The sequence below is a fragment of the Scomber scombrus genome, chromosome 14, assembly GCF_963691925.1.
Source record: "Scomber scombrus chromosome 14, fScoSco1.1, whole genome shotgun sequence".
NCBI classification, from domain to species: Eukaryota; Metazoa; Chordata; class Actinopteri; order Scombriformes; family Scombridae; genus Scomber; species Scomber scombrus.
Genome location: NC_084983.1, coordinates 19,709,780 through 19,726,028, shown reverse-complemented (window position 1 = coordinate 19,726,028; position 16,249 = coordinate 19,709,780). Strand labels below are relative to the sequence as shown.

The 16,249-nt window shown below is 38.9% G+C and overlaps 2 protein-coding genes across 2 annotated transcripts; one reads left to right on the top strand and one right to left on the bottom strand.

The window, feature by feature from the left end:
- Positions 1-213: 213 nt before the first annotated feature.
- On the top strand, positions 214-4,282 carry LOC133994021 (heart- and neural crest derivatives-expressed protein 1-like). Its single transcript, XM_062433187.1, has 2 exons — positions 214-1,167; positions 2,506-4,282. The coding sequence occupies exons 1-2, from the start codon at positions 691-693 to the stop codon at positions 2,599-2,601; spliced, it is 573 nt and encodes a 190-aa protein (XP_062289171.1). The 5' UTR covers positions 214-690; the 3' UTR covers positions 2,602-4,282.
- A 2,844-nt stretch (positions 4,283-7,126) lies between these two features.
- sap30l (sap30-like) lies at positions 7,127-15,808 on the bottom strand. Its single transcript, XM_062433684.1, has 4 exons — positions 15,047-15,808; positions 12,378-12,500; positions 11,808-11,906; positions 7,127-9,749 (listed from the first exon to the last, which is right to left on the bottom strand). The coding sequence occupies exons 1-4, from the start codon at positions 15,230-15,232 to the stop codon at positions 9,621-9,623; spliced, it is 537 nt and encodes a 178-aa protein (XP_062289668.1). The 5' UTR covers positions 15,233-15,808; the 3' UTR covers positions 7,127-9,620.
- Positions 15,809-16,249: the final 441 nt, after the last annotated feature.

The window sequence follows — 16,249 nt, the reverse complement described above, 5'->3', positions numbered from 1 at the left end:
CAACCTTATCAGCAGGCCAAGCCTAACAGAGGGTGCGTAAATTTTGTGCGTAAATCTCTCCAAAATTAAAAGAGGACATTCTAACTGACAACACCTTATTTTTTACAAAACCTGACAGAGTTGGACAACTTTTTTCTCTTATGTGCATGTCTGCGTAGCCAGCAGCCAACTCCAACAAGCAGATTGTTTCTCCTAGTGTAGTGCTGTGAGATTGTGGCACCATGGCTTATGTTATTGCGAACCTCTCCAGACTCTCCTCCCATCTAGGCTCTCTCGTCTATTGGCTGCCTCCTTTCCACGCTGACATCCAAATCATATAAACCTGGGGCCCTCACACCTTCACCGGGGTCAAATTTCTTAGGCAAATCAGAGCAGCCTCTTCAGGAAACGATCGCAAGAAAGAAAGAAAGTGGAGCTCATCAGATCGCCGATATTTGTTCTCTGGAATTACTAACTTTTTTCCGGCCTATTTCACCTCGGCTGAAGTCGCTTTCAGAATGACAACGATGTAAAAGTCGGTGGTTACGTTTGGTTTGACTCGTTAATGCATTCAAGGGGATACATATCTAGGTCTTGAATGAGTTCTGTTGGCTGTACATCCCCGAGCAGAGACCGTTTTGGGGCAGCAGCAGAGCGAGACCGAGGGCGACAGCACAAACCCCAACTACCGCATTTGTTATCCCGCTCAACATGAACCTCATCGGGGGCTACCAGCATCACCACCACCTGATGCACGAACCCTTCCCGTTCGTACAGCGGTGTCACCAGGATGCGCCGTACTTCCAGAGCTGGGTGGTGAACCACGGCGAGATGCCCCCGGACTTCCAGATCCAGGCGCCCTACCCGGCCGTGGAGATCGCGTCTGGAGCGACTCACGATGGCCGGCTGGAGAACCTTCAAGTGGGGATGGGGAAGAGGAGAGCGTCGGGGCCGAAGAAGGAGCGCCGGAGGACGGAGAGCATCAACACAGCTTTCGCCGAGCTGCGGGAGTGCATCCCGAACGTCCCTGCAGACACAAAACTGTCTAAAATTAAAACTTTACGTCTGGCGACCAGTTACATCGCCTACCTGATGGACGTCTTGGCCAAAGACTCCGGTGAGACAGAAGGCTTTAAGGCCGAAATTAAGAAATTTGAAAACCGGGATCTGAAAAGGAAACGGGATCTGGTAAGCTCAAACTGTATGGAGCCTTCTTTAGTTTCATATTGAGTAAAATAGTTTTCTGTGATTCAGCAACTCATTAATTCAAGTTTGAGTGACTCTAAAAATAACTGAAGGCCTGGGAACTAAGTTAAAATAGAAAGACTATTATATTATAAACAATTCAACAATTTGGTGTAATTTATCAAACTGCAGCAACTCCAAAGTTTAAATATAAAGCGTAAACATGAAAAATGATCTCCAGTTTACTTGTTTTCAGTCTGTAAATAACCCATCTGAAATATGACAATCACTCCAAATAAAATGTGAATAAAATACCTATTTGAAGATGACAGATCGGTGGTATAATAGTCAGTCTGTTATATTTAACGGTATTTTAGTCAGTATTTTTTGTCCACTGTATAGCTACAGTATTCATAGTGGAAAGTGAAATATGCCACCCAAAATAAACACTTTATTAGACAATCATGGCGTTTAACAGTTATATTATATTCATCTCTTTATATCCTACATACACTCGGTCATGTTGTTGAAATGTTTGTTTTGTAGCGGTGAATGAAAAAAAAGGCTATCTCAAGCTGCTGATCATCATAACGACAACTATAGCTTTCATCAGTTATTAGTATTATTTGTAGACTTTAAAACATCTCTTCATCACAACATAGAGGTTTCTGTTTCGTGTAGCATACACAATAATGTCAATCTCATATCCCATGAAACGTAAAGGCCTCATGTTTACTCATAAATACACCAACACTACTGTTTTAGTCAACACTGTTAAGTTAACACCACACACAAAGCCTAGTTCAAGTTTTAAAATATACAATTTTGTTTTATATGATGTGTTTAATGTTTGGTCAGTTATTTTGGTTGAGTCTAATGTTTTGGTCCTGGTTTCACTTAGCCTACTTTCACTAAATTAAAGCCTGTGATGTCATGGCCTTGATTGAGTCGAGGACCCCAAATTTTCTCATTATAGCCTCGCTGAAGAGTGACGAAAAACAGCACGAACCACATTTTCCCAGGACCTTCCCGCGTAATCAGACTCGCAGACTATTAAGACGAATGCACACAATGATATGTAAAAAAATATCCCAGGATAAGATTACAGTAAAACTATTTTAAAGTGTAGTTCCTCTCACTAAACTAAGCTGAGCAAGCTGTGGTTTATGTCCCTGTGTTTTAGCCTTCTCTGTTAATAATAATGATGATGAGGAGGGTGATGATGAGGATGATGATGATGATGATGATGATGATGATGATGATGATGATGATGATGATGATGATGATGATGATGATGATGATGATGATAATGTGGTGTTTTTGGTCTCCTTCCTCTCACAGACTGACGGCCTGCCGGAGTCTTTAGGAGCCGAGAAGAAGGTGAAAGGCCGGACTGGTTGGCCGCAGCAGGTCTGGGCTCTGGAGCTCAACCAGTGACCCTCCCCTCATCTTCACCCCCTATACCCACTAAAAGAAGAAAGAAAACAACCTCCTCACAGACTCTGGATTTAAAATAAAACCACTGACTGATTGAACGTGAACACACCGCTGTGCACGTGCAATGATGCGCAAAAAAGGAGCGAATGAAAGGACAACATGTAAATGAAGAATGAGAACGAGCGCAATGAGCGAGGAAAACACCATCACGGACACGTCGTTGAGCTCTTTTCCTCCTGATGTGGTGTCTTACTCCACACACACATCTGGCTGTATGTGTTTGATATTTGTGCTGTTTCTTTTTCTTTTTCTTTCTTTTTTTAAAAACTTTTTTTCCACCCCTCCATTACTATAGATGTTGCCATGTTGTCAAAAAAAACATCTGTCTCCCCTAAACATGGGTTTATTTGCTGCGTTTTCCACTATAATGGCGTTAAAACGGAAAATGAATTAATTGTGAAAAATAAGTGGAGTAAATGTAGAGTAGCTTGTGGTCAGAGGAAGAGGGGCAAAGATGAAAGGATTTGGGATTTTTAAAAAGTGGTATTAAGTGTATTTGTATAGTGTAAAACGGCGTTTTCTTCTTTTTTGGCGCGGAATTTCGATAAGAGGTCAAATCACAGTCACGCTGGCAGTAGCTACAAGATATTTAATTATTTATTTTCAGTATGGGTTTTTTTCTTGAGTGTGAATTACCTGAAGGTGACAGGTATAGACCGATATATTTTAATCCAATTACAAAGCTGTTATGATTAATAATGTGAAGTCTTGACAGCCCTAAGAAACAGCTCTGGCATAGTTTGCATTTTTGTCATTAGATGATCATTAGAGAAACATTTGATGCATAAATAATGATATATGTTTATTTGATCACTCAGGCTTCAAAGTGTTTATTATCTTCTATCAATTTGCACATTTTCAACTGCAAAAAAAAAAAAAACCTTATACAAAACATAACATAAGCATCACACCTTGTTAACTTTAACTTATGTTAATATTTGCAATCAATAAGCAACACATCAAGTCATAATTAAATGACAAGAAACTCAATTTATAGCCTGGTAATTGGATTTGTATTTCTGGATTGCTTCTTCTTTTGTAATTTAATATCATGTTATGTAAAAAAAATTTGCTGGAAATAAATGAATAAAGAAATAAAGATATAGAAATACCCACTAGATTCGGTAATAATTTCTGTGAGCTGGTGGGAAGCCGAGAACAGACAAAACACGTTTTTTGGGGGAAACAAATGTCAGTAATGTTAATGTCACAGTTTCATCCTGATGGATTTGGCGCAGCTATACTATATGAAATTTGATGAATCCAATACTGCTTGTTGTAAGATATCTATCTTACAACAAACTCGGATGGAGCCCTGACTGTAAACTCTTGTTTCTTGTAGAAAATGATTAAATATACTGAATCTACCTCAAAATTGTCACTGTCCGTTTGAAAAGACACCGAATGTTCAGTTAACGCACAGCTTTCACTCCCACATGTAAAACACAAAAGCAAAAAGGGATACAAATGTTTATTACTGTGGGAAATGTTGATGGAAGTGTATAGATGTGAAGTTATAATTCCGTAAATAAAAAAAATATTATTTTAAGCAACTACAGACGCAGTGAAAGTGTTTTTGCTTGTGTACATGTCTTTATTATTAAATAATAATTAAACATTATTGCTCAGAAATCAGGCGATGTCTTTATTTTAGTAAAAGAAAAAAGTTATTTGTTTTTCTTTTGTTTTGAAATTAATCTATGAAGATTCACACCACATAATCATTTTAGTAGCAGTTGATAAAGATTATGTTTGTCTTTTTTTAAATTTCATCTGAACATGTGGCTTTTTCACAACTATTTCATGAGAACTTTTCTTTCCAAAATCAGACTATAACCTTAGCCTTTCTACGCTATTTTACAATTAAAGTTGGATTTTAATTTAAGAGGATGTGAGGACTCTTTTTATTTAGTGTCCCTAATTCCCTGCGATAGTCTGATAAACTGAGGACATTAAACATAGTTTTTAAACAAAGCCAGAGGACAAATACTTGTTTTTTTATTTTTCATTAAAAAACAAATCAATCATTTCTAATCCCTCTGTGTTGATTTGTCATGCAAATAACATTTTATTGACTCTTGAATGACTCTTAACATTAGTCTGTTCTGCCTTTCAATGGCTCAAGCACTTCCATAGGCACTTGCATAGCTGTGTGGTGGTAAAATGCAGATGTTGGTTAGTGTTAGTGATAGCAATAAAAAAAGAAAAAAAAAGTTTGGCTTCAAAAATAAAAATTCAGCTAAGTGACAAAGTGCCATCTCTTACAAAATCTTATAATACTCGAAGCCGTCATCGTGTGTGCTGAAACACACCACACATGCCACCTTCATTCAAAAGGAGAATATGTAGCACCATCTAGTGGTTGAAAGCTACAACTGACGCAACGCTACTTTTAAAGGAGTAGTTAGCAGAGTTAGGGGAACTACGAGAGACTTTAAAACTGATGCAACCCTTCTTTCAGTCCCTTGTACAGATTGAGCTAAAAGGTTACCTTTTAACAAGTGCTAACTGTTTCCACCTGCTTCCAATCTTTATGCTAAGCTAACTGTCTCCTGGCTCTATTTAGCGCAGACATGAGAGTGGCATCGGTTTTCTTATTTAACTCTGGGCAAGAGAGTATACATACAGGCATATTTAGCTATGTTTTACTAAATGTTTTATTATCTTTAATACAATTTGTTAGAAAATTATACTAGAATTTGATTTTTGTTTGTTATTTTGGCTGGACTGATTAATTTTGATTTTTTTTTTTTTAAAGCAAATACGGATAACAATACAGATGACACATATGATGGTTTGATTTCTGAATGACATAGTTATCCTATATCCTGTCATCTGTGATGTTTGAAGATGTATAAAAATGGGTTTTAAGCCCATTATTCCTGTTTGGCTCCTGATGAAGATGTAAGCTGAAATGCTGGGTTTAGATTCAGCACAATGCTGAATTAAAGAAGTTGATGAAATGAGCAAGTCTGTGTGCACTGGTCCTCCTTCAAGCAGTTAAGATTTCAAAAGCTACTAGCACCTGTATACATTTGATCGAGTTGGGGTGCTTCTTCATTTGATATAGGCATATTTCTCAAAATGTCCACCTGTTCCTTTGAGACTTGTTTTTGACACAGTACTTTCTACAGGACAGAGCCACAATATCAATGGAGGTCCTGTCTGAGGTGCTTCACTGGTAAAAATCTATCAAATATCCACAAAATAAATGGACACACACAGTAAACCAGAGGTAGTTGCCATGATTTTCCAGTTGGTAATCAAGTCTTTGATCAAATCTGTGATGTTGTTAAAGGATAAGTGTTCACATCAGGTGTCCATATGAACACTGACACAGGTTTTGCTTACTGAATAATTCTTCCTGTTCATACTGGCTATCGAAAGTTCCCCTTCAAATATGCTTTTGATGTAAGTGATGGGAGCCAAAATCCACATGTAATATTTGTAATCAAGACTTTTAAGGAATTTTACAAAAGGTATTAAGCATATTTATCTTGTATGTGTTCACATGCTTGGCCATTAAAGATTATTCTGATAGAACATAAAGCTGTAGCCAAGTTTGTGCCAAAGTGAGCACCAAGATTAGTGTCACCAATTCATTATCTTCTTATTCTGTTCCAGAGTTATGGTGTTGAACAACGGCTAGAAAAGTGTTTTTGCAGAACATTATGATGATGCCACAGTGAAATTGACATTTGACCTTTTGGATATAAAATGTCATCACTTGATGATTTTATCCTATTAGGACAAAACGTGTGACACTTTATCATAATTAGCATATGAATTCTAGAGTTATGACCAAAAAAGAGTTTTGTGAGGTCATGGTGACATTGACTTTTGACCTTTGACCACCAAATTTTAATCAGTTCATCCTTGAGGCCAGATGGACATTTGTGCCAAATTGAAGAAATCCCCTCAAGGCGTTCCAGAGTTATCACATTAAAGAGGCCATAAAAAGTGTTTATAAGTTAATCTGAATATAATATAAAGCTTCAGCTGTCAGTGAGTAAAATTAAGTGAATACCTTGCACAGTTCATCTTTTTAACATAAAACTCCCTTTGTGTCTTGTCAGTGTTTTCCTGTTCAGCGGCAGTGGAAGGATCATTACCAAAAAGAGATAATTTGGCAGTAAAAGAACAGTAACTTTGGAAGATAGTGACTCAATTTGACTTATTTGGACAGCTTAAGTTTCATATTAGCTTCAGATAAACTTTTAAATACGTTTTTACACAAAAGGACTGTGGATTTTGTCCACCATCACTTACATTTTGAGTGCATTATGAGGGGATCTTCTAATGGTCAGTATGAACAGCAGAAATGATTACAGCGTGGGGAAAAACAAAACATACCAATGTTAATTTGGGCACCTGACTTAAAAAATGTGAGTCAAGAAGGCATACACACATGTGACTGTTGAACACTGTGAATGAACGGAGGAAACGAGACAGTTGCTTCTGCCTGTACAATACATTTATTATTTTTATTCTTATTAGGAGCAATAAGCAGCCATATTTAAATATGTATTCTCTAATGCAACAATTAGGTTAATGTGGCATGGCCTATGTGTTAATAAAGATGGGTGTTATCTACATGACACTAAGAAACCTACAAGCAAAACTGAAAATATGTCAGACAATATAAAGAAAAAAAACCCCTGTCAAGACAAACTCAGTGTGGCGGACAAACTTAAATACAAAGTGTGAAAGAAGATGCAGAGATTACAAACAAAAACATCCCAACAAAAAACCCAAACTGTGTGTAACCTACAATCTATGTAGTCACCACCATAAAAAAAAAAAAAAAAAACACAGAGTAGGAGTTGAAGAGGAGCATGGTTTTGAGAACCAACAGTTTTTCCTGGCAGTGCATTAAGAATTTAAATAAACGTTTTTCAGCAGTGTTGGATTAATCATATTACATGTTTCATAAGTAAGAGCGGTTGCTAGTGGCTACCTGCCAAAACAAAGGGCTACAGCTCATTTCCTAACACAGCTCGTGGCTTAACACTGAAATATAAAAAAAGCCCCAATAAAAGAGATATCTTCACTTCTGTTTTCTTGGTTTCACATCACAGTAAACTGAAAACCATTAGTCAGATAAAATAAGTTGTTTGTAGACTTCACCTTGGACTATGGGAGTTGCAGTCACTACATACACTTCACTGATTAGACCGTAAATCAATCTAAATTACAGATCAATTAATAAATGACAAAAGGAAATCACTGCACTTCAATATTTACAAACAAATGTAAATAATTTAAAAAGGTGCAGTTTGTGGGGTTTAGTGACATCTAGTGGTGAGGTTGTAGATTGCATCAAACTGAATACTCTACCCCCTCCTCTTCTAAGCTGGTAGGAGAACTACAGTAGCTGGGAAAAAAAGGCAAACGGCCCTCTCTACAGCCAGTGTTTGGTTGTCCACTGTGGGCTACTGTAGAAACTTGGCGGTACAACACTGGAAGTTATGTGGATAAAAAGGGCATTTTAAGCTAATGAACACAATCATTTTTATTTTCAGGTGATTATACACTCATTAAAAACATACTTATGATTATTACTCCACAGATGCCACTAAATTCTACACACTGCACCTTTAAAGAGTGAAGGTGAACTCAATCTGAGTGGGAAAAAAAGCAAACAAAACAAACCCAGCTGTGGTGTGATGCCACTTTTGGTGCCAATTTGAGATTGATGTCAGACTTAATGACATTCTGGGGACGTATGTGAAGCTGGATTATTTAAATTGGGCATACAAATGTTAAACTTTTCTAAGACTTCATTAGCCAACTTCCACTAAAGTTGAAAAGGTGTCGTAAGTATCAAATCAAAAGAGTTGCGATGTTGTCCACGATAAACACTGCTCTTAAATATTAAAATGTAACGCTAATAATTACTCTTACACCCCTCTATCACACAGACACACAAAAGAAAAAAACAAAAACAATTGAGAAATCTAAAATCATAAACAGACAACTTTATACAACTTGTTAAGGCTGAACTAAAGAAAAAGGCTTACAAAGAAAAACAAAAATTAAAGTAGCTACCAAAACCTGCAATGCAATGAGAAAATAAATCTGTACGTGTGTGTTTGTGTGCACATAAAACAGCGAGCAAGAAGGGAAAGTCTGCTTCATAGCCAAATGCTACATCATTCACCACCACCAGTCTTTTACATGCATCACATCCAGTTGGAAAAGGGGCGACGGGGAGAGTTTTAAATATTACTGAGAATATGGATTTCTTCCTTTCTCCCTCTCCGTGTATATATAGAGAGATATATGTATATGGGAATTTTGTGCCACTTTTAGTTTTTAAAAAGGAGAAAACTGAGCTTGTCAAAGAGTGCTGACAAACGAGACATCAGCAAAGGCAGCGCCCCCTTTCCAATTCATTCATTCATAACAAAAGAAAAGGAAAAAAAAAGAAAGAAAACTCACTCAGCATTCATTACCAGTTTGGCACATGCATTCCCCGCGGTGAACATGTTAACAGTCAACTCGGCAAAGAAAAAACAAAATTACCAAAAAAGTTGTTTTTACTCTTAAGGCAGCTATATTGTACATTGCATTCAACCAAGTACGCTGTTCTTTTTTGTACATATCAACAGTTACGTTTACAGCATGACGACGTAAAAACCCTGCGGAGTGAGTCCTGGTCCTTGACAGTCTTTCGGGACCTGGCTTTGTTGCGGAGGACAGGAAGAAGAAGATTGTGACTACATGCTCAGCGACTGAGTAAACTCGCCCCAACCTGAATTCTCACCGATTTTTCCGTTCGGTATCCTTCCGAGGACAACCAGAGTGTAGGTTCTGCTGTTGCAGAGGAGCAGGACGGTGACGGGGTTGTGGGAGGAGCTGCTTCTGGTTGCTGTTGCTGTAGATGGTGCTGTTTTGTCACTGTGATTGTGGATTATTGTTGTATTCTGTTGTAGCTACCGCCGTGGTGGTTGTTGAGTTTAGTCCAGTGGTTTGCCGCCGTCTCCTTTCTGGTCCAAGCGGCTCTTGCTACTCTTCACCATGTAAATAAAGTAGGTCAGTGTTTCCTTCTCGTTTACCGGAATATTTCTGAAGTGACGACTCACCGTCTACAGAAAAGGGGGAAAGGACAAAAACTGAGTACACATCTCCTATATTTATGTCCAGACCCTTTGTGGTTCTGGTATTTAAAGCAACAACTAACAAGTGACTGGGTGGCTGCCAATCCCAGCTGACTCCTGCTCACATATCTATGGGGCCCACGTTTGAAATTGTGCAAACACAATTACAAACACAAAGCAGTACATCTTGGAAAGCCTGAAACACACTGTTGTAATTCATATATGAGAAGGAGTAGAAAATACTAAGGGCAAAATGAAGTGGAAAATAAATCGGAGTGTGTGGTGATAAATAAATACACTCTCAGTGCAATTCAAGTTGTGTCAAGTGAAGTGTGACAATAGCTCAACAAATGGAAAGATGCTTCCTCGAGGAATCGTATTATTGTGTGGAAAGCGCAGGAGTGTTAAGATGTGACCACACAGCATCACTAATCTGCAGCCAGAGGAAGAAGGTGTTCCAGTTTATTATGGTACCAAGGTAACAGATAAATAACTGAAAAAGTTGGTAAAGCTGTCAGTTTTAACTGTACCGTATTTAATGCTATAAATGGGCACTTCATATTTCAAGTTCCGGAAAATACCCAACTCTCACTGAATCCCAAACTGCTCCCAGCGTTTGATGTATGAATAATAGAAAGCTGGTTTGGACTAAACGTGAAAAACAAATGTAAAGTAGCACTCTTGTCCTGCATATGCACTGAAAACATCTCAATATGAACTCACTTAATCTGCATTTGGACAGCAGCAATCCACATTTGAGTCTGCACCCTAAACATGATTAGTGTCTCTACTTGATAAATAATTTAAACTTTTATTTATTATCACATTTGTAATTTTCATTTTGTTTCAGTACATCTTATTGATAGGCAAATCTTAACACCAATTACGGCTCCTTTTTGCAAAGTATCTGACCACACGCTTCAAGCCCTTTCTTGGTAATCTGTGTACCAAGTATGTGGTGCTGCTTTACTGATTATATTATGTTTTAGCACATATACGGTACATATCGCTTTCCATTAAATAAATGCAAATTAAGTAGGATGGCTGGCTGTATTTGTGCAGACAGGGTTACACTTCTTCACTTAACTTCTACAGTGGCTGTGCTGAAAGTATCTCAAAATGATCTCAAGTCGTTTGCCAGTTAACAGAAATTTATACCAAAGAATTTATCTTATAATGACTCCTTCAAGTGTGTTATGTTGGACTTTTTCCTTAACTTTGTCCATTTTTTTCAAAAAGTAGCTAAAAAGATGATTAAAACTCAATATTGCTGTCCGTAAGATAACTGAAAAAAGTTCAATCTTTGGAGGACATTTAACCATCAAATGAAGCCAAATTTAAGGCAGTTTAGATCAGTAAATCAATCATTTGCAGAACAAACCTCATCTCACATCTCACACTGCTCTACTACGCAGCCACTGGATCTCCTGAACGGGGCTGAACACTGGGACAGCTGTGACTGGTTGTGGGCTGTTGACTGGTGCTTTATTAATGATGTGGGAAGCTCATTAATAGGAGGGCTTGAACCTGACTAAAAGCCTGGGGAAACATTCAACTTACAGCCCAGTTTCAGTCACTCCCACTGTTTACATCTGATCCCCCACTGCCCCCCCACCCCAAACACAGGCAGGCTGAGAGCGCTACATACAGGAGGTATTTGTGAGGGCCAAACCAGCTGCATGGAAGTCCACCTGTCTATTTGGCTATTAGTCTAACAATCTCTCCATGACCAATTACTGTGGAATAGGACCTGCAACACTACATATATCACAGTAAATGAGTGATATAGAGTCGGTGGTTGAGAAGAAAGAGGCCAAGAACACTTAATGAGGCCGACTCAATGGCCTTCAATATAACTCAACATCAACTATGAGGAGTAAAGAGTAGGAGAATAAAGTGACTTTCAGTTTCTCCCAGAGTGCTGCTTATATGTTTCTCTAACGGAATGATTTGAAGTTAAGAAGTATAGAAATAACTGTAAGAATACATTTTCTAATTCTCTTAAAAGTACATGTCACTTCCACAAACATGTTATCAGTGTGTTACCTCTGCCAGCTGGGCCTTGTTGAGGCCAGGTCTGGTCTGCAGCTTGTAGTGCCGCTTGTAGCGTCTCAACGTGTTCACTTGCAGCTGGAAAAGGTCGACCTGAAAACGCAAACAGAGGCAGAGATGCAGTTAGTTCAATAACGAGCGTTATGGACATAATGCAACTAAAAGACTCCCACAGCGGCTTTAGTCTCTTTTTCAGCTTTTAAAGAAAACTAAACTTCATGGAAAGTGATCTCTATGGAGAAATTGGGAACTTAATACAGGATAATCTAAATTTCTCCTCCACGAGAATATAATCAATTTTCATATGTCTCATAGTCCAGGTGAAAAAACAGCCTGAATGGACTAATTTGTTATTTTTCCTCAAATTTACTTTCTTCTTTTAAATTGAATAAAATGCTGTGTCATAATTCAGTAGTTTTATTCGTTTTGGCTGGTGGTTTCTTTGTTCCTCTGCAAAGTAACTGGAAGGACTTCTTGCTTGATATCTATGTTCAACACTGTGAGCAATATGGACATCTTTTTTTTTGGAAATAAAAGTTACGTGTGACTGTTTAAATCCGTTACCTCGGGAACCTCCACGTCATGATCCGGAGACTCTCCTCCATCGTCACTGGTCTTCCTCTTCCTCTTATTGCGGACGCTCTGGATGAAGTTCTTGTGGAAGTCGCAGATGTAGAGGTGTCGCACCTGCAAGGATATTAAAGAACATTAAAGGAATAGTCTACTGTGTGCAAAATAGGTTTAGTTTAAGATAAGATAAGAAGTACTTTATTAATCCCTTGGAGGGGAAATTGAATGTCACCTTCTCACAAAAACAGCCAACATACAGCAAGGAAACATACAGACTCAGGCAGCCATCTTGCAAGGATTCTTTTCTATACTCACTACACTGCTACTTGGAGGAATATAAACGCCCTTTTTTCAGACATTTTTCATATAAAAATCAAACAAACCAAACCTCAGCAGCAGTGTTCAGACCGAATTCAAATGCAGCAGTGTTTAATGTTGTCTTTACAGCACTAATAATACAAGAGGCTTGCAAAAATAACTTGTGAAACTGGTAACGCTACGACTTGAAAACAGGAAGTATCTGATCAAATAAAGTACTGCATACAGGACATCATCAACAAACAGATCGTTTTGGATCAGAGAAAACACTGAAGTTCAACACCCAACCCCAACTTCAAACTGTCTGTAATGTCAATAACTGAGCATCCGACGCTTGCTGTTTACTGTATGTGCTGCCACAGCTGAACGCCTTAAATGCAGCATGAAATCTGTCCTCTGGTGAACTCGTGTGCATGTCATTTGTCTGGGCCACGTTCCCCACATGTGACTTATCACATGAGTCACTGTAAACCTGGAAAACACTGAAAAAAAACTGTGGACAAAGAGCAGAAGAGCACAGCACACAGTAAAGAGTAGTCAGGTCGCTCCTCAGGCAGCACTTCTCAAGTCACTACACACACACACACACACACACACAGTGCTTTTCACCAAACAGATAAAAGGTCCTGGACACAATGAAGACAGAGTGCTGAGAGGCTTACTGCAGCCCTGCGGTGACCCCCTCTCTGAGTGCATTGTCATCGCATCCTGTAGCTTTAAGGTGCTAGTCAGGTGAAGGGACACAGCAGAGTTCCACATGGCAGGAATAGTAGCCTGCTCTCGGATCTGTTGCGTTTGTGGTAAATTGAATTGAGACGGTTTTTTTTCTGGGATATGCACCGTGTGAGCATAGCTGAAATAAATAAAAAAGGTAACACAACTAGATTATGACACATTTATTTCACTAAACAAAGTATTTTTATACCGTTGTTAATTTTTTGTATTGTTATGTGTGTGTTTTCTTGTTAGGATGTGTGTATTTGTATAAAAGACTACCCTAACGCTAAAGAATAAATACAGGCACCACCCTAAAGCTCCTTTTATTTTCAGTGTATGTTGTGGGTCTGACAATCAGTGCACAAATCATAGCTAATCAACACAAAGTTTATCTGAAACAATTTTGTAAAATTGATAAAAGAATGTTTGAAGAAGTCACTTTAGGCTCTAGGAAACTGTGAGGGATTTGTTTTGTTTTTTTCCACAATTGATAGTATATTGTGCTCAAGTGGTGCATGTTCCCAAACAACACTAGAGTAGATGAAATGAACACAAACTAACTAACACTAACAGCTGCAAGCTCGGAGACACAGCACAAGTTTCTAATAACTTTCTAACTCAACAAGTTTCTCTCATTGTGGTTTGACAGGGTGTACTGACACTATAAGAAGGCTGTAAATACATACGCCATTTAAAAATACAACACGCAATGGAAAATAAGTGCGACAAAATACAAAACGATAGAAACTAAAACAGCATTTCTGTTAAACTGCTGGTGGTTTCTGCCACTTTGTGAAGAGAAGTGGTGGAAAATAACTTAGTAGGCCTGTATTTACTCAAGTTCTGTATTTAATGATCCAATATCTCACCAAAAATCAACCATTAGAGAAAAGGTTTTAAAAAGAAAGTGAAAACAGGTTTGTGTATCAGAACTTTTTTTTCTTTCCTCCCCCATTAATCATCTCACGACCCTTCAGGTTTATCTGATGACACTTTGGAGGGTCCCAAGCCCTAGGTTGGGAACCACTGAACAAAACTAGCTAACTGTATAAAAATATATATCAGTCAGAGGGCTCAAACCACAACTTTTACTGTAACCCTCATAATACGTGTGTACTTTTAATTTAAGTAGCATTTTTCATATCGGACTTCATTGTTGCATTGGTACTTTTAACTTGAATAAAATAATTTAAATACTTCTTCCACCACCACTTTGTGAGGAGGCCGACTACAGTGTGAGGAGTTGAGCAACACAGTAAACTCGCTTCCCTGGCAACAGCCATTTTATGAAGTGTAGCGGAGGCGTGTTTTTGCAGGAAACTGTTGCAATGAGAGAAAAGCTGCAAGTTCATGTAGGAAGAGCCCTGCTTGTCCTGCACGTCGTCCTGCAAACAGCCAACAAAGCGAACTACTTAACGGGATGTAAGAATAAGACATGATCACAAACACGACAACTATTTCCTTAATATGTTAACAACAACAACAACGAGGGAGGAAGTTATGAATCTTTTTGCTTGTTCGTGTCATCTAAAGCTAACTAACTTAGCATTAGCTGACAGCTGAGGAGTCACAATCACTGTCTTTTGATCCGTCATACATCACTGTGTTTAAAAAAAGAGTCCACTTACACTCTTGTCAATGTCCAGCTTGAGCTTCTTCTGTGATATGCTTTTCTGGATCCTCTTGCTGAAGGAGGCGTTTCCAGCGGAGCGGCCGCAGCGCTCACCGTCCTCGATCAGGCAGCAGCTCTGCCCGTAAAACGGCGGCGCCGGAGGTCCGTCGTGGCTGTCCTCCTCTGTGCTGAACCCATTCATTCTGCACTGTTGTGATGCTTCCTCGTGTATAAAGCCCAGGCAACAGAATATATATAAATATATAAAAAAAGGAGTAAAAAAAAGCCAGCGTTATGTTGGATAACAAAGTCTTGTTGTTCAACGCGGTGCCCTTTTGTGAAAGACAATCCGGGTAGCTAGCTTGCTTGCTCGGCTAAGTTAAGACGCTAGTTTGCGAGCTAACTACCTGCTGGTGTTTAATCTTTGACTCTGGCTACTTATTCCGAGCAGTGATGACTTTGAGTTACAGGCATAGTCATGCACACCCCCATCAGATTCACGCCACAACAACAGCAGCAGCAGCAGCAGCAGCTAACATTTGCTAGCTCAAGAGAGCTAACAGGGACGCAGAGAAGCTGATGCAGCCACTAAAGGAGCGGATTCCTGCGGTGATACTCACTCCTTTAACAGCCTAGCAGCTACTACTCCGTAAGAGTCGCATATGACAACAGTCTCACACGATTAGGAGGTAAAATTAGATAGCCAGCAAAAAACAAAACGGATGAACTTTCACGAAATCACGCACTTTAACAGACTGCAGCGCAACAATCGCGGCACACTTTCGGAACAGCTTGTACAATGGACATGCTCCGGCTGTTGGGCGGAAGTTCCCGTTCCAGACGGTGATTGGCCGATTTTACACGGAGGCGGGCTTAGCGTGCATACATAGTGAATCTATTGGCTGTTGAGACACGTCAATAACCTGGTGGTTTCCTTCCTGGATCACCCGGCGTCATGTTTTCGAGTTAAAGGTGGCGTCTTTTAAAGTTTTTTTTTTTTTTTTTTTTAAGGGAAATGGCACTTACCCTGACAGCTGCAACCGAGAACTTGTATTTTCATGACCGACTTAGGAAAGAAACAGTAACGCAACCCGTCAACACCGTTGGTACACTTTTTGCACATGGGTTCACATTTCCTATAAGATATTTGTTGGGAAATAGTTTGGCTATTGTCGCATGAGTTTTCTTGACTAACCTTTAAAGTGCTTCGCGGGTTTCA

Excerpts from the sequence above, each read along its gene's own strand:
- sap30l (XM_062433684.1), bottom strand. The coding sequence starts at position 15,232 with ATGAATGGGTTCAGCACAGAGGAGGACAGCCACGACGGACCTCCGGCG. Across the intron at positions 12,501-15,046 it reads AGCTGGACATTGACAAGAGT|GTGCGACACCTCTACATCTG; the intron begins GTAAGTGGACTC and ends ATATCCTTGCAG. Across the intron at positions 9,750-11,807 it reads ACAAGGCCCAGCTGGCAGAG|ACGGTGAGTCGTCACTTCAG; the intron begins GTAACACACTGA and ends CCTTTTCTGTAG.
- LOC133994021 (XM_062433187.1), top strand. The coding sequence starts at position 691 with ATGAACCTCATCGGGGGCTACCAGCATCACCACCACCTGATGCACGAA. Across the intron at positions 1,168-2,505 it reads TGAAAAGGAAACGGGATCTG|ACTGACGGCCTGCCGGAGTC; the intron begins GTAAGCTCAAAC and ends TTCCTCTCACAG.